Source organism: Podarcis bocagei (assembly GCF_964188305.1).
Source record: "Podarcis bocagei genome assembly, chromosome: 15".
NCBI lineage: Eukaryota > Metazoa > Chordata > Lepidosauria > Squamata > Lacertidae > Podarcis > Podarcis bocagei.
The window spans coordinates 43,047,683-43,066,079 of NC_138141.1; the positions used below are offsets into that span (position 1 = coordinate 43,047,683).

The 18,397-nt window shown below is 46.3% G+C and overlaps 1 protein-coding gene and 2 long non-coding RNA genes across 4 annotated transcripts in view; 1 reads left to right on the forward strand and 2 right to left on the reverse strand.

Moving 5' to 3' along the window:
* The window catches only part of VPS53 (VPS53 subunit of GARP complex), a 64,544-nt gene that overhangs the window by 45,459 nt on the left and 688 nt on the right, over positions 1-18,397 (reverse strand). The window contains exon 2 of the mRNA XM_081172031.1: positions 10,125-10,272. Coding sequence (XP_081028157.1) covers positions 10,125-10,166 — 42 coding nt within the window. The 5' untranslated portion in view covers positions 10,167-10,272. The remainder of the gene's footprint in view (positions 1-10,124; positions 10,273-18,397) is intronic.
* Positions 37-10,082, forward strand: LOC308574417. 2 transcript variants are annotated; one of them, XR_014002488.1, is made up of 3 exons: positions 37-96; positions 5,926-5,996; positions 9,479-10,082. It is a non-coding gene; the product is annotated as an uncharacterized lncRNA (long non-coding RNA). The 2 variants fall into 2 exon arrangements; XR_014002489.1 differs by having other exon boundaries at positions 37-83.
* LOC308574466 lies at positions 8,049-8,780 on the reverse strand. The gene is made up of 2 exons (XR_014002511.1): positions 8,278-8,780; positions 8,049-8,134 (listed from the first exon to the last, which is right to left on the reverse strand). It is a non-coding gene; the product is annotated as an uncharacterized lncRNA (long non-coding RNA).

Here is an 18,397-nt window from a genome sequence, read left to right on the forward strand (position 1 = left end):
CCCCTCCCTCCTGGGGGCGGGGATTCCTCGGAGTTTTCCTTTTTCTCAATGGGTTCTTGAGACTGCGCGAAATTCTTGGAGCGGTGAGGGAAATGTGTGCGTACTTTTTATTTAAAAAATAAAGAAACGTTTTATTTAAGCTTTTTACAAGTCAAACACTATCAAGAAAAAAGTGAATGGTCGCTATACGAAATTACAGAGTGCTTGCCTTCCTTTTCCGTTGGTGCGAGAATACTTTCATATACTTATTTAAAAGCATTTCTGAGCCCCTTAATATTTTTTGATGCATATGCATATATGACAGCCACCAGCGTTTCTGAGCATGGGCAGAGTGCCTTTCAGCTCAAGCTGGGGGAAACACTTTTTTTTAAAGGGTTTGCTTGTTTTGTTTTCAAAGATATGGTGATTTAAGCATATGCTTTGTAACTTTTCCCATTAAGAATCATTTCTTTTGACTCACGCATTTGTATGTTTGCAGATCCAGGTGTACTTATGAATCATGGGCTTCCCAAGTATTCAGAGACCTGTTGTTATTAATCTTATTGATGTTGCCAACAGAGTTCTTGTAACTGATATTTACAATGGTGTTATCATAGCTGTTAATAATAAAGTACAATTAATAACAACTGATGGCATCTGATTGGCCACCGTGAGACCAAGATTCAGGGCTAGATAGGCCACTGGCCTGATCCAGTCTTCCTTACAGTCTTCCTTACATTCTTCTCACCTTCTTGCATCAGTTATGAACAGGATAATTCAACGCCCGTGTAATGAGCATGCTATGTTGCATTGCATGTGGCATCACTTCGTGAGATGATGACAATAACAAATGGAACAACAACAAAATGTTGCAGCGTTTCCATCTCTTAAGCTGGAGCAGACCTACTAAAAGACCAGACAGCCATGCCCTCCCCATAAAGAGGACTTACGGAGACGGACAAAAAGGGGGTTCTGAAGATGGGACGGTGGGGCTGGGAGACTAAACCCTCTGACACATATCCATATCGTCCCCAGTTCCGCCCACCAGCTGCCTCTTAACAAACAAAAAAAGCCACCCTCTTAATAGCCAGACATGACAGATGAAGCTTCTGTTGCTTGCCTAAGAGAGAGGTGATTCTGTATATATGCAATATTCTGTGGGTGTGCAGAGGTGGGGTGCTTGGAGATGGTCAGGAAAGTTAAGAAGGAGGCTTGTTTCTTCATATTAGATGAGATCAACCTGTTGGATCATGTTACAAAAAAATTAAGGTCTCAAATATGTAATAAATATTCATTAATATTTTTAATATTTAATGCTGTATTGTTTTTAACATTCAATTGGAAGCCGCCCAGAGTGGCTGGGGAAACTCAGCCAGATGGGCGGGGTATAAATTTATTATTATTATTATTATTATTATTATTATTATTATTATTATTATTAACACACCCATATCTAAATATATGAACCATGTGTCTGAAATAGTAAGGGAGAGCAATGCTGAAGCCATTTTGACTCTCTCAATGACCTCAAATATTCCTCTGTAGTAAGGGAGAAAGCCTTCCCATTGTCTTTTTGCTTGCAAATCCTGTCTTAAGGGCAAATTTGTGTCTGAATAGGGTGAGCCTGTGACCTGGACTTAGGAACTATTAACCATCACAAAAGAATTGCCAGACTGCACAGGTAATGCAATCAGTGACCATTATCAGGTGTCCTGTTGGGCAGGATTTCTGCCTCCTTCTGTGATGTATGTATGATGTTTTGAGGGAAGGTGGTCTTGGGCTACAGGGCGGGCAATTTCAAAAGTCTATTTAAGGGATATAAGAGAGTGCAAAATATGGTCTGAAGCTCAACATCAAAAAAACAAAGATCATGGCCACTGGGCCCATCACCTCTTGGCAAATAGAAAGGGAAGAAATTGAGGCAGTGAGAGATTTTACTTTCTTGGTCTCCATGATCACTGCAGATGGTGACAGCAGTCATGAAATTAAAAGACGCCTGCTTCTTGGGAGGAAAGCAATGACAAACCTAGACAGCATCTTAAAAAGCAGAGATATCACCTTGCCAACAAAGGTCCGTATAGTTAAAGCCATGGTTTTCCAGTAGTGATGTATGGAAGTGAAAGCTGGACCATAAAGAAGGCTGATCACCAAAGAATTGATGCTTTTGAATTCTGGTGCTGGAGGAGACTCTTGAGAGTCCCATGGACTGCAAGAAGATCAAACCTCTCCATTCTGAAGGAAATCAGCCCTGAGTGCTCACTGGAAGGACAGATCCTGAAGCTGAGACTCCAATACTTTGGCCACCTCATGAGAAGAGAAGACTCCCTGGAAAAGATCCTGATGTTGGGAAAGATGGAGGGCACAAGGAGAAGGGGACAACAGAGGACGAGATGGTGGGACAGTATTCTCGAAGCTACCAGCATGAGTTTGACCAAACTGTGGGAGGCAGTGGAAGACAGGTGTGCCTGGCGTGCTCTGGTCCAGGGGGTCACGAAGAGGCAGACACGACTAAACGACTAAACAACAACAAATATAAGGGCTTGCACACCATTGTTCTGGGTTCTCGTCCTTCCTGTGTGTGGTGAGTGGGGACCCTATTGCAACAGTTCCTTCAATAAATATCAGGCTTCCTAGCCGCTTTGCTTCTCAGTTATTCTCTGGTTGGCCTCTATTATTTCTCCTACCAATAGGGAACCCACTTAAGGACTCTATATGGGCTCTGGAATACCCCGTAAGCAAGAGGGAGCAGTTTTTCTTATAACAGTCTGGACAATGACCCATTTAGTCTAGTATCCTCTTCTCACTTCGGCCAACCAAATGCCTTTGAGGAAACCCGCAAACAGGACCTGAACATGCGATCACTCTCACACGCTGCAATTCCCAGCCGTTGTGTCACACCCTCTGGCGCAAGTTCTGTGGGATGCAGCAGAGGGTGCCACTTAAAATGATGGGCCTCAGGGTTGCCAACCTTTATTGCCTCCACCCGCTCTTCTGCCTTTAGCAGCAACATAACTCAGCTGGCAGACCAAGCTGCAGTCAAAACTTAGCAGCCCAAGCGTTGGCAGAGACAAGATGTATCGCTTGACCAAGGCCACCTATAGCCAAACAAGAATCTGAGGTCCCCTGCCAATAGCTACTAGCCACAGTCAATAATTTACCTTGCCCAGGTGAAATTAGCCTTGTGCTGGTTTGATTAATTAGTGCAATGTGCCTGGGCGTTATGTCCTCTGAATCTGGCTGGATTTTTACTTCCCCCTAGCAACTCTGCTTCTTTTGAATGTATTAATGGGTAATTAGAATTTAGCTATTAGCTTCTATTGGTTTTATATTCTTGGCTAAATGTTTGTGTAATTAGGAAGCTTGCCACATTTTGAATAAACCTTTATATCCTTTTTATATCCTTGTCGCTTCAAAGCTGCTCCATGATAGATCCAGTTGCTTGTTCTTCTACAATAAATTGGAGGTTTATTGGATGGATTTCCCCCCTAAATTGATTTTTGAATTCTGAATTTATTGTTATTCGTGTTTTATACTGTATTTTATGCTGTTTTTTGTTGCATCAACTAAGTGTTTTAAATTTGTTGTTAGCCGCCCTGAGCCCGGTTTTCTGAACCGGGAAGGGCAGGGTATAAATAAAAATTTATTATTATTATTATTATTACTACTACTATAAATTGCTATTTTCTTTTCTCACAGGCTGAAGAGGGATTTTTTCCCCCATCCTTCACAGCCACTGTTATAATATTTAGGGTACACACACAAAACATACACACACTCCACAGGAAACCAATCCTTCAAAATTTAGGAAATATTCCCTGAAAAAATTACACATTATTTTTAGCACACAGAACAATCCCAAAATGCCATCCCGGCTCTCCTAATCACTCTGAATCTTTCCTCTGCAGAAGAGAAACCTTTCTCAATTTTTCTTACACTTCCAAATCCTTCAAATTCTGTTTAAAGGGCATATTTGTGTATGAATAGGGTGGGACGGTAACCTGGATTCAAGAACTATGGTATTTCTAGGGTTGCCATGTTTTGAAGAGCAAAAAAGAGGACACATTTGCTGACTTCTACTTTTAACCATGGATCGCTATGATGACTCTTGTTTTACATACCCATGAAAAAGGGGACATGTCCTGGGAAACGGGGAAAGGAGTATGACAAGGCTGTATATTGTCTCCCTGCTTATTTCACTTATATGCAGAATTCATCATGCGAAAGCCTGAGCTGGATGAATCCCTAGCCGGAATTAAGATTGCCAGAAGAAATATCAACAACCTCAGATATGCAGATGACACAACCTTGATGGCAGAAAGTGAGGAGGAATTAAAGAACCTTTTATTGAGGGTGAAAGAGAGAGTGCAAAATATGGTCTGAAACTCAACATCAAAAAAATGAAGATCATGGCCACTGGTCCCATCACCTCCTGGCAAATAGAAGGGGAAGAAATGGAGGCAGTGAGAGATTTTACTTTCTTGGGCTCCATGATCACTGCAGATGGTGACAGCAGTCACGAAATTAAAAGAAGAAAAGCAATGACAAACCTAGACAGCATCTTAAAAAGTAGAGACATCACCTTGCCAACAAAGGTCCGTATAGTAAAAGCTATGGTTTTCCCAGTAGTGATGTATGGAAGTGAGAGTTGGACCATAAAGAAGGCTGATCGCCAAAGAATTGATGCTTTTGAATTCTGGTGCTGGAGGAGACTCTTGAGAGTCCCATGGACTGCAAGAAGATCCAACCTCTCCATTCTGAAGGAAATCAGCCCTGAGTGCTCACTGGAAGGACAGATCGTGAAGCTGAGGCTCCAATACTTTGGCCACCTCATGAGAAGAGAAGGCTCCCTGGGAAAGACCCTGATGTTGGGAAAGATGGAGGGCACAAGGAGAAGGGGACAACAGAGGACAAGATGGTTGGACAGTGTTCTTGAAGCTACCAGCATGAGTTTGACCAAACTGCGGGAGGCAGTGGAAGACAGAAGTGCTTGGCGTGCTCTGGTCCAGGGGGTCACGAAGAGGCAGACACGACTAAACAACTAAACAACAACATGGACAGTGCCGAAAGTCTTTACTTTCAACACATCTTTGTTCTGGGTAGCTCACCTCCTTGCAAGGGGGTGGAGGGACTCTGTTGCAACAGAAAAATAAAGATCTGCCTTGCTTTCACTGGATTTTGCCTCCATCCATTCTTCTCTGGCCAATCATGGACTTTGGGGACTCAGTCTCTTAGGCAACTGGGCAGCAAAAGCCAACCTTTAATTTTTCTGCAACAGCCATGATGGCTTCGTTCTGCCTGCTCCACTTTCAGAGGCAATAGGCCTCTAAATCACAAGCAGGGAGAGTTGCTGTGGCCCCCAGGTCCTGCTTGGGGGCATCTGGGGGCCACTGTGAGAACAGGATCCTGGAATATATGGGCTCCCTTTGACCCTGTTCCTGCAGCCAAGCTCTTCCAATTTCCTTACGCCACAGCTATGATTGCTCTTACTGCTTCTGGTATTTGCCTGTACGTGTTGTTTTTTTTCAAAAACCAAACACCTCACATTGCTCCAGGGAGACGTCTCTTTATAGAAAATTTCCAAACACATCCAGCTGCTTCGTGCAAGCCCTCACATGCCGCACAATAGCCTTTGGCGAAGTTACAGCTCCGGTAGCTACAGAAGCACCTTGCTCCACCTTGAACCAGACAGAGGGCCTTCTCGGTGGTGGCACCCGCCCTGTGGAACGCCCTCCCTTCAGATGTGAAGGAAATAAGCAGCTATCTTCTCTTTAAAAGACATCTGAAGGCAGCCCTGTTTAGGGAAGTTTTTAATATTTAATGCTGTATTGTTTTTAACACTTGATTGGAAGCTGCCCAGAGTGGCTGGGGAAACTCAGCCAGATGGGCGGCGTATAAATAATAAATTATTATTAATTATTATTATTACAAACCTTTTCTCTGTTTCAGAATCTGGAACTGGCCTCCCTCTGCCGGCAAGGGTTGCCAGCGTCTTAACCAAACACTGCTCTTCTGCCTTTGTGAGTACTTTGATCTCAGTGGCGTTGCAGCAAATTCTGAAGTGTAGGGACTCGCCGTGGCAGCTTATTATAATTTAATACTACTAATAATAATTTATTATTTATACCCCACCCATCTGGCTGGGCTTCCCCAGCCACTCTGGGTGGCTCCCCCAAAAAATTAAAAACACAATAAAACATCAAACATTAAAAGCTTCCCTAAAGAGGGCTGCCTTCAGATGTCTTCTAAAAGTCTGGTAGTTGTTGTTCTCTTTGACATCTGGTGGGAGGGCGTTCCACAGGGCAGGCGCCACCACCGAGAAGGCCCTCTGCCTTGTTCCCTGTAACCTCACTTCTCGCACGGAGGGAACCGCCAGAAGGCCCTCGGCGCTGGACCTCAGCATCCAGGCTGGACGATGGGGGTGGAGACGCTCCTTCAGATATACTGAGCCAAAGCCTTTTAGGGCTTTAAAGGTCAGCACCAACACTTTGAATTGTACTCTGAAACATACTGAGAGTCAATGTAGGTCTTTCAAGACCAGTGTTATATGGTCTTGGCGGCCGCTCTGCATGATTATTTTTATTTATGTATATTCAACTTATATCCCGCCCTTCCTCCTGAAGGAGCCCAGGGCAGGAAGCGTGTTGGTGATTAAAACTTAAGAACAAAGCCAATTGTTTGCTCTCGCAGTTAATAATTGCAGGTTGCCAGGAACAATGTCTTTCAGTTAGGAAATGCCCTGTGAGCAAACAGGAATGTTTTTAGATTCATCCTAGAAGTGGAGAGAGGGAGAGAAACCTCAAATATATAGCCTCTCGCACATACCCCAAGGATGCTCTGAAAAATTAAGGCAACTTAATTTATCGGTTATCATTCACACACACTCCCCGAAACAGCAGTAAGGCCTCACAATACCCAGCGGTTATTAGGATCAGCACGACTGCAATCTCCTGGGAGTCGGTGGTGTTTACTTACTCAACTCGTAAAACACATTTGAGCTTTGACAGAAGAGCTTCAGTCTGACAAAATGCAACCTTTAGCTTTTAATGAGAAATGCAAAGGGTCTTGCAAAGAAGCGTCACCATCTGAGCAGCTGGTGTGAAGTAGGAACCGCATTAAAGAAAAGAAAAAGTAGTACCTAGCCTCTGCTTGATTCTTTTTTCCTCACTCTCTGAGCCTATGCTAATCTGCCACAAATGAACTTGGAAATGTCATTATCTCTGCATTCAGTTGCCAAGGCAAGGGGGTCCGTCAATTAGCCTGGCATGCCAGCCCATATTACTTTCTGGGCCCACATTCCCCCTCCACTACAACACAGCTTCTCATCTCCTGAAATTAGCATATTTCTCTCCATTCAGGGATATGATTCACAGAGCAGAAACACATTGTCTGTGGTCTCTCTTGGCTCCTAAGCCAGTGTTTCCCAACCGGTGTTCCGCGGCACACTAGTGTGCCGTGAGACACCGGCTGGTGTGCCGTGGGAGGGAGGCGGGCGAGAGGCGGCGGCGAGAGGCGGCAGGGAGGATCCGCGTCGAGCCGGGGCGGCTCCGCGGTGGTCGTGCCGAGCGGCGGGGCAGCGCGCGCAAAAGGGAGGAGCGCGAGACAGCGGAGGAGGAGGAGGCCGGCATGTCCGGGCAGCAGCAGCAACAGCAGCAGCAGCAACTCCCGGCGACGGCTCCTCCTCCGCCCGCTATCGCAGCCGCCGCCGCCTCAGCTGCCGCCGCCGCCTCAGCTGCCCTCGCTCTGCTGCCTCCTCCCACCCCGGCAAGGGGGAGGGAAAAAACTTTCATTTTTGTGCGTCCCTCCCGGCGTGACGCTGCGCGCTGACGTCACGGGGGCGGGGCTTTAATGGTGGTGTGCCGCGAGATTTTTTTCTGGTAAGCAGGTGTGCCGTTGCCCAAAAACGTTTGGGAAACACTGTCCTAAGCTATCGCCCCAAGCAGATCTGTAACCTGGGGGAGTAAACACTCATAGAGACCCAGAACCAGCAAATTTACTCCTTTAGTAAATCCCACAGTATGAGTTTTAAGTCAGGAATCAGGAGAGATAAAGGTAGATAATGGCTAAATGCATTGAGCCCTCTACCAGTAGTTTATTAAGATGTGTCATGATATACAGCAACAACAACAAATAATGATGTAAACCAGGCATCCCCAAACTCAGCCCTCCAGCTGTTTTGGACTACAACTCCCATCATCCATGACCACTGGTCCTGTTAGCTAGGGATGATGGGAGTTGTAGTCCCAAAACAGCTGGAGGGCCAAGCTTGGGCACGCCTGATGTAAACCAACCGTTTCCAACTCAGTGCCCTACAGATGTTGATGGACTACAATTCCCATCATCCCTATCTATTGGCCACAATGGCTGATGGGATTTGTAGTTGAAACCATCTGGAGGGCACCAATTTGGAGAAGGCTGATCTAAATGAAGGAGCACAACAATCACTAAAAATAATAAAGTCTCTTTGGCTGGTACAAAACTGTCTGAAGGAAAGTCATTCCAGGTCAATGTAGTTTGGGGAATCTGACCCTCCAGTCAACTGGAAATTATTCAAAACAAAATCCTCAAAATATTACTTGGTTTTCCCACCGGCAGCTAGTATTAAAGCGGAGACTGGAATTCTGCCCGTACACTCTTCTATTTTAATGGTTTTGTTTATGTATTGTTTTAAACTTCTTAATATGGAAGCTACAGCTGCACAGAGAGACTACTTGGGTAGCAAATTGTGAAGAGCAAATGTTTGCTTTTGATATACTTCTGCAGGTTCTTAAAAACAGGCCCTCACTCAGACTCATATATATACATATATACCGGTATATATATATATAGAGAGAGAGAGAGAGAGATAATATAAGCTGAGTTATTTCTATGCTCAGCGAGATCAACAAGCATTCCATAAACCGTTCTTGTCACAGTTACATTTTCTTAAGTTATTACATGGATTTGAGATTTACCTACATGATTTACCGGTTAGTTCGTTTAGAAAGCCTTTCTGGCTTTGCGGCTTCAGATGACGCCGTCAGAATATTTAGAGGCACGTTGCAGAAAAAATTCCAGTAGAACAGCGCCAATGTTTAGTGCCCAAGCAGCAGAAGATCTTTATCATCATTTATACACTGCTTCTTGTATTCTGACCCAAGGGCAAAGGTTTTTTCCTGACATAGTTAAGATACCTGATGGTGATGATCAAACAGAAATCACATATTTGTTGTCTGATTCTGACAAATTCGTGACAGACAGTTACACGATTTGCGGTGGGGGTCCAAAAGCCGAAGATAAATGTTATTGAGGCTTGTATGCTAAATTACAATGGTTTAATTGGATGATTCGATTTTTTTTTTAATTATCTGGATGCTTTTGGATGTATTAGTTCTCTTAACCATTTTATTTCAAAATATATTTGACTTTATACTTTTTAAACTTTTTCGTACCTATTTTAAGATGTTGTTGTTTAAATGTAAAGACATATTTTGGTCAACACTGTTTTTCAGTACTGTACCAGTGTATAGAGGTGTATACTCGGAAACTACAACTAACCCAGAATGCGGCAGCTAAACTGGTGACTGGGAGCGGCCGCTGAGACCACATAACACCAGTCTTGAAAGACCGACATTGGCTCCCAGTACGTTTCCAAGCACAATTCAAAGTGTTGGTGCTGACCTTGAAAGCCCTTAACGGCGTCAGTCCAGTAGACCTGAAGGAGCATCTCCACCCCTGTCACTCAGCCCAGACACTGAGGTCCAGCTCCAAAAAGGGCCTTCTGGGGGTTCCCTCATTGCGAGAAAGGAAGTTACAGCGAACCAGACAGATGTCCTTCTTGGTAGTGGTGCCCGCCCTGTGAAACACCCTCAAAGAAATTAACAGCTACCTGACATTTATAAGACATCTGAAGGCAACCCTGTTTAGGAAAGTTTTTAATGACTGATGTTTCAATGTATTTTTAATCTTTTGTTGGAAGCCGCCCAGAGTGGCTGGGGAAACCCAGCCAGATGGGCGGGGTATAAATAAATTTGTTGTTGTTGTTGGTTGTGCCTCTGCTGGGGCACCTTGTTGTTGTTGTTAATTGAATTTATAATAAATAAATTCAATGCTCCTTCTGGGGTCATTTGTCCACCTTTGGTTGTCCCCACCCTGCTCTCATCTCTCACCTGTGGCTCCTGGAAGCTGTCAGCATTCGGCAGCAGCAACATCCCAGGAAATGGCTTCAAACTGGCTGGCTCAACCAAGTGAGGGTAGCTAGTAGGGACTCAAACCCTCGGTGAATTAGGGAGTTTGTCTGCATACAAAGACAGGCTCCTGCGGAATGAATGGACAGGAGCAATAGTGGGTCCATCCGTCAAGACCAAGAAGGCTGTTTCTGCCCCTGCTGTGGAGGGAAGTGAGGGGCAGATGGGGCTCCTCCACCTGGGAAGGGAGCCCATCTTGGAGAAGGGAGATCCTAAACCTCCACTGCCTTGCGGGATATATTTGGGAGAAGAAAAGGCTAAGGAGTAAACCCTAGACAAATTCAGAGTGGGATCCCTAAGACGACTGGATGGTGCCTTGTACGCCTCTTTCCACCAACCCCTGCAGCCAAACTGGCACCCAACATCTCGCTCTGCTTTTCCCCTGGACCACATCTGCGAGGCTGAGAGGGGGGGTTTGTCATCTGGGCAGCCCAGCACCCCCAGACCCCCTGCCCAGACTTGCACCCCAGGGAGGTCACTTCACTGCTGCTAGCACGGCAATCTGACTTCACCCCCGAAGGCAGACTCCATTGTCTCTGGAGACAGACGGATGCCAACGACAACCAGAGTACAGTGGTACCTCAGGTTACATACGCTTCAGGTTACAGACTCCGCTAAGCCAGAAATAGTACCTCGGGTTAAGAACTTTGCTTCAGGATGAGAACAGAAATTGTGCTCTGGCGGCAGCAGGAGGCCCCATTAGCTAAAGTGGTGCTTCAGGTTAAGAACAGTTTCAGGTTAAGTATGGACCTCCGGAACGAACTAAGTACTTAACCTGAGGTACCACTGTATAGGATTATTATTTCCTGCGGTTGCTATGACCATGATGGTCAAGATGACAACAGCAACCTTGCGCCTCCAGATGGTGTTGGACTACATTTCACATCATCCCTGTTATAGGAAAAACTGCTCCCTTTTGCTTATGGGGTATTCCAGAGCCCATATAGAGTCCTTAAGTGGGCTCCCTATTGGTAGGAGAAATAATAGAGGCCAACCAGAGAATATTGAGAAGCAAAGCGGCTAGGAAGCCTGATCTTTTTTAAAGGAACTGTTGAAACAGAGTCCCCACTCACCACACACAGGAGGGAGGAGAACCCAGAACAATGGTGTACAAGCCCTTATATAGGTTTTTGAAATTGCCCGCCCTGTAGCCCAAGACCATTGCCCAAAACATCATACACACAACACAGGAGGCGGCAGAAATCCTGCCCGCCAGGACACCTGATAATGGTCACTGATTGCATTTCCTGGGCAGTCTGGCCATTCTTTTGTGATGGTTAATAGTTCCTGAGTCCTGGTCACAGGTTCACCCTATTCATACACACATTTGCCCTTAAGACAGGATTTGCAAGCAAAAAGACAATGGGAAGGCTTTCTCCCTTACTGCAGAGGAATATTTGAGGTCATTGGGAGAGTCAAAACGGCTTCAGGATTGCTCTCCCTTACTATTTCAGACACATGGTTCATATCTTTAGATAAGTGTGCGTTTATGAATATTTATTCTATATTTGAGACCTTAAAATTCTTATAACACTGACCATTGGCTAAGCTGACCAATTACGATGGACGGTGAGAGATGTAGTCTAGGAGGTTTATTGTTCTTGTTTTTATCTTGTATTTTGTGTCTGTATACTTTATCTTATGCTGAGATCTACATATGAAAGGTGGAATACAAATTTAATTGATGATGGTGATAGTGATGATAAATCTTGGAAGCCAAGGTGGAGGAACATTGTGTTAGATTGCCAGGTCAGTTCAGCTGCTCTCTTGAAGCAACTGAGTAAATCGTTAAATTTGGCCACTTAATTCATACACATCTGGCTCTGCCTGCAGATGTTGAGGACTGAACCTGGGATGTCCCTGTCCTGAAGCAATAATTAAAAAAAAAGAGTGAAATATTTCAGGCACACCCATCACATCTCACCACTCAAGTTTCCAGTCCCGATTGGATAAATTAATATTCTTGGAATGTAGTTTCCTCCTTGTTGGTGTTCCCATGGTGTTCCTGAGTCAAAGATGGCTTTGTAGCTGGGTGTGTACTAATTCAGGGCAATTAGGACTGCCTTCTTATTGACATGTTTGTTTCCATTTAAGGAGGGAAGAAGGCAGTTTGCAGCTATTTTAAGTGGGGAGGAAGGGTGGAGGTAGGAAATGAAAATAAACTAATTAGAAAGACATGTCTGGCTTTATCACATCTGCTCAAGGAGCGGTACCTATTTATCTACTTGCACTTTGACGTGCTTTCGAACTGCTAGGTGGGCAGGAGCAGGGACCGAGCAACGGGAGCTCACCCCGCCACGGGGATTCGAACTGGCGACCTTCTGATCGACAAGTCCTAGGCTCTGTGGTTTAACCCACAGCGCAACCTGCGCCCCTTGCGTAAGGCCTGCTCTAGGGCAAAATCTGATTATGTTTCCCCCAAAGATTACATTTAATGGGTGCATTGTTGCAGCGTGGCGCTTTGCAAATAAGGAGACAGCAAGTCTCTGCCCCATGGGGCATACAATTTAGAAACTGGAAGACAACGGAGCAGTGGGCGTGAAGGGAAATCAAGAGATAAACGGAGGAAGTGTAGGTGATTCTGCCTGAACACACAAACTTCCCACCAACTGCCAGGGTGGATTTTGAGCTACCACCTGCAAGCTGGCATCAGGCATTCGACAAAGCTTAATTCATGTGGGGATGGCTGTTTTATTTAACAGGAGGGCATAACCTAGTGCTTACATACAGTGGTGGTGACGTGATCATGAGGGTGGTTAGGTTTCCTCACCTGGGACGCATTGTTACCTTGCCAGGATGGTAAGTGTAGCTTGGCAAATCAGTGTTTCTCAACCCCTCTGATTGGGTGGGTGGCAATAGGTATCATAGCTAGGAGCATTTAAGACCTATTTCACTATTCAGTGGTACCTCGGGTTACAGACGCTTCAGGTTACAGACTCCGCTAACCCAGAAATGGTGCTTCAGGTTAAGAACTTTGCTTCAGGATGAGAACAGAAATTGTGCTCTGGCGGCAGCAGGAGGCCCCATCAGCTAAAGTGATATTTCAGGTTAAGAACAGTTTCAGGTTAAGTACGGACCTCCAGAATGAATTAAGTTCTTAACCCGAGGTACCACTATAACATGCATTTGTGTGGGGCACTCTCTCAGTGATTCCTTGACTTGTCTCATATTCTAAAGCAGACTATCAGTACAGTGGTACCTTGGGTTACAGACTCCGCTAACCCAGAAATAGTGCTTCAGGTTAAGAACTTTGCTTCAGGATGAGAACAGAAATTGTGTGGTGGCAGTGGGAGGCCCCATTAGCTAAAGTGGTGCTTCAGGTTAAGAACAGTTTCAGGTTAAGAACGGAGTTAAGTACTTAACCCGAGGTACCACTGTATTTTGATTCTGGACAATACTTCAGGGGGATTGTGGGATGTTGGCAAGGCAGCGAGGCCCAGAGATCCAGCATTACTCACAGCACTGGAACGACTTTTTCTCTCCCTGGGTGTGGATCCAGGGCAGGAATCAGCTGAGCTGGCAAAGGATGGCAGGGGTGGATGCCAGCTCTGCCCATAGTCACTCTCTCTCACTCCACCTGGCATAGTCAAAATGTAATTTGTAAGCTCATTGGGGCAGGGACCTATGAGGTGACAGCTACAGCCCAATTAAATTCATTTACTGATTACGCTTGCCTATGTGTGGAAACAATATTCCCGGAGGCAGAATTATGGGTGGTGCTCAGCTAAGCTTTGCTCAAGAGTAAGCACATAGAAAGGAATGACCCCTCAACAAAGTCAGACTCATTGAAGTCAATGGGTCTACTTTTGCTATTGTCGTTATTTGAAGTGGGTCTGCTTTTGATTAAAAAAAAAACATAGTTGACTGCCAACCTATATTTTCTTCGGCTGTTCACACACCGCACATTTAAAGCACATTTCACTACCACCACCAAAGTGTACCGGGAACTGTTGTTCGTGTTGGGATTTGTAGCTCTGTAAGGGGTAAAATAAGGGACGCAGGTGGCGCTGTGGGTTAAACCACAGAGCCTAGGACTTGCCGATCAGAAGGTCGGCGGTTCGAATCCCCGCCACGGGGTGAGCTCCCGTTCCTCGGTCCCTGCTCCTGCCAACCTAGCAGTTTGAAAGCACATCAAAGTGCAAGTAGATAAATAAACGGCGTTTCCGTGTGCTGCTCTGGTTCGCCAGAAGCGGCTTAGTCATGCTGGCCACATGACCCGGAAGCTGTACGCCAGCTCCCTCGGCCAATAAAGTGAAATGAGCGCCGCAGCCCCAGAGTTGGCACGACTGGACCTAATGGTCAGGGGTCTCTTTACAGTATTATTGGAGGGGTGTGTGCACAGCTTTAAATATTTGGCGTGTGTACAATGTATCTGCCTTGGATTAAAATTTGCATTTAATCTATGGAACTGTCTTCATATATTGTTTTTAACTGTCTCTATACAGAGAATTTGATATACATTTTTTAAAAAAATGAATGGAATTGCGTTTAATTGGGGGTTTTTTGCATATGAAACTGCAGTTTAATAGCAATTGTGAGATTGCTGTGAGATATGTTCGTGCGAAGCAATTAACACAGTCAGGTACATAAAGGAATAATTTTACAAAAAGAATAGAACAGGCGGGTGTTTTGAAGCCTAAGGGATGCCAGTTTTCTCTTGCCCGTGCCAGGCCTCGCTGGCATCAGCACAGTGCATCAAAACACAGTGGTGTCGTCCAGAGATGGGGAACAGCCAGACCTGTCTTGCCACTTCTAGATTCTGAAACAGGAATTTCTCAGCAGAGGGAACAGAAGGCTCTCGTGATTGGCACACCCACAACGGTTGCCCAGCCGTGTTTACACTACACAGGAGCTCATGGTGGCGTTTTATAAAAATGGCCTGCCTCGTAAAAAGCCGGCCTTTTGCAAGAGTTCGACCCCTCAAATAACGCTTTGAAAGAGGTGAGCAGAGGTTTGCAAATGGGTTGCCATATTGACAAAGAACAGGGGTCAGCAAACTTTTTCAGCAGGGGGCCGGTCCACTGTCCCTCAGACCTTGTGCGGGGGCTGGACTGTATTTTGGAAAAATATATATAAATGAATTCCTATGCCCTGTTGTAAACAAAAAAATGCCCTTTTCCCTTATGGGGTATCCAAGAGCCCATAGAGTCCATTCATTATATATATATATATATATATATATACACACACCCCGCCCATCTGGCTGAGTTTCCCCAGCCACTCTGGGCGGCTCCCAATCAAGTGTTAAAAACAGTACAGCGTTACACATTAAAAACTTCCCTGAATACGGCTGCCTTAAGATGTCTTCTGAATGTCAGCTAATTGTTTATCTCTTTGACATCTGGTGGGAGGGCGTTCCACAGGGCGGGCGCCACTACCGAGAAGGCCCTCTGTCTGGTTCCCTGTAACCTCACTTCTCGCAATGAGGGAACCGCCAGAAGGCCCTCGGCGCTGGATCTCATGTCCGGGCTGAACGATGGGGGTGGAGACGCTCCTTCAGGTATACAGGACTGAGGCCGTTTAGGGCTTTAAAGGTCAGCACCAACACTTTGAATCGTGCTCGGAAACGTACTGGGAGCCAATGCAGATCTCTCAGAACCGGTGTTATGCGGTCCTGTCGGCCGCTCCCAGTCACCAGTCTAGCTGCCGCATTCTGGATTAATTGCAGTTTCCGGGTCACCTTCAAAGGTAGCCCCACGTAGAGCGCGTTGCAGTAGTCCAAACGTGAGATAACTACATAGGTTCCCTATTGGTGGGAGAGCATAACAGAGGCCAACCAGAGAATATTGAGAAGCAAAGCAGCTAGTAAGCTTGATCTTTATTGATCTGTTGCAACAGGGTGGTCCCCTCACCCACAGGAGATGAGGAGGAACCCAGAAAAATGGCGCGCAAGGCCTTATAAAGACTTTTGAAATTGCCACCCTGTAGATCAAGACCACCCCCAGAAACATCATACATACATCACAGAAGGGGTGTAACCTAAGGCCACCCCTCAGATACATCACACCTACATCACAGAAAAGGCAGTCTAAAGCAGAAATTTGAATGTTGTTTTTCTCCTGTCCTTGTTTATCTCCTGTCTGGCAGGTTACTTGATTGGATTGCCTGGGGAGCCCGGCCATTCTTTTGTAGTGATAAATACTTAGTTGCTGGGCCAGGTCACAGGCTCACACCCTATTCATATCTTAAATGTGCCTTAAGACAAGATTTGTGAAGGAAGACAATGGGAGGTGTCCCACTTTGACCTTGCAGAGAAAACATTTGCTTAGTTTAGGACAGTGTTTCCCAAACTTTTTTGGGCAAAGGCACACTTGTTTGAGGAAAAAAATCTCGCGGCACACCACCATTACAGCCCCGTGACGTCAGCGCGCAGCGTCACGCCGAGAGGGACGCACGAAAGTGAAAGTTTTCAATTTTTTTCCCTCCCCCTTGCCGGGGAACCTCCAAGCTTTGGGGGTGGGGGGGGGAGGAGGCAACAAAGCGAGGGACTGAGGGACGGCGGCAGCTGAGGCGGCGGCTGTTGTGGTGGTGGCGGCGATAGCGGGCGGAGGAGGGGGCGGCGGCGGGGCCGAGGTGGCCGGCGGCGGCGGGGGAGGCGGCGGCGGGTGGAGCAGGAGGGCGGCCGAGGCCGGTGAGGGAGTAGGGTTGCCCGGGGCTTGAGGAGCCGTCGCCGGGAGTTGCTGCTGCTGTTGTTGCTGCTGCTGCCCGGACATGCCGGCCTCCTCCTCGTCCGCTGTCTCGCGCTCCTCCCTTTTGCACGCGCTGCCCCGCCGCCGCCCCATTGGCTGGGTCCTGTCAGCTGATCCTGTGTTATTTCCTGTGTGTGTGTGTGAGGGGAGAATGGAGAGAGAAACCTCGGCACCACCACCGCGGAGCCGCCCCCGGCTCGACGCGGATCCTCGCCGCCGCCGCCTCTCACCGCCCGACTCGCCCGCCTCCCTCCCACGGCACACCAGCCAACTTCTCACGGCACACTAGTGTGCCGCGGAACACCGGTTGGGAAACACTGGTTTAGGAAACAAAATGGTTCCAGGCCGGTCTTCCTGTGCTGATCTATGTATATGCTCGGTTGGTACGCTTATGAACATTACCATATGTCTAAGACCATAAAATTCCTATCACAGCCCCACAAATAACCCAGAGATGCATTTTAAATAAAAGCACACGTTCTACTCATGTAAAAACACGCTGATTCCCGGACCATCCATGGGATGGATTTTGAAGGCGATTGGGCCAGATCCGGCCCCCGGGCCTTAGTTTGCCTACCCATAATTAAGAAGCACATGTTCATGGTTCGAAGCCTTTGTCATTAGTGGTGTTTGTAGCAGAGGTTTAAATTTTGATGCTAGGATGACAGGAAAACCCTGGAAAGCCCACTGAAATCTTGCAAAAGGCAAGCAAAGAAGGGGAAAATGCAATCTTATTTATCCGATCTCTCCCCCTTGCTCCATCCTGCCGTGGTTTCTGGTGAAAATGGCTGCCATGGACCAACAAAACACAAAAAATAAGGCACTATATATGCAGGCTGTTTGGATATTTGAAGCTGCAGTGTGTTTGGGTACTGATTTGGATAAGTGAATTTTTGTACAGCGAGTGTTTGGATAGCGAGACCTGTGCCCATCGTTCAATCCTCCCGAAGCATAGAGTTTTATATTCCAGCATTCCCTTTTCTAGGCTACACTCTATGATCTCTGGCACAGCAGGCAACCTTTCCACTCCCCATTGCCTTCTAATCCACATTTTGCAAGATCTGTAGGTGGTTTTGAGATCCAAATCGAACTTGACAGCTTACCCGCCTTCGCCTTCCTCCTCAACAGTTTTAAATATTAACTCAGGCCATTTCCACCCTAGCCCTAAGAAGGGAGATATCACAACCATCTCCTTTTCAGGGATTAGAAGAACAGCAGTTATAAAGGATCGGAGTAGGATCAGGAAGGCTGTGAAGCTCAGTGGGCGGCCCTGGGCCCTTTCTGAAATATGGCAACCCTGGGTGATAGAGGATGAATGGGGAACTTAAGGCCCAGGGCCAAGTACAGTGGTACCTCAGGTTAAGCACTTAACCTGGAACTGTTCTTAACCTGAAGCACCACTTTAGCTAATGGGGCCTCCTGCACAATTTCTGTTCTCATCCTGAAGCAAAGTTCTTAACCCGAGGTAATATTTCTGGGTTAGCGGAGTCTGTAACCTGAAGCATC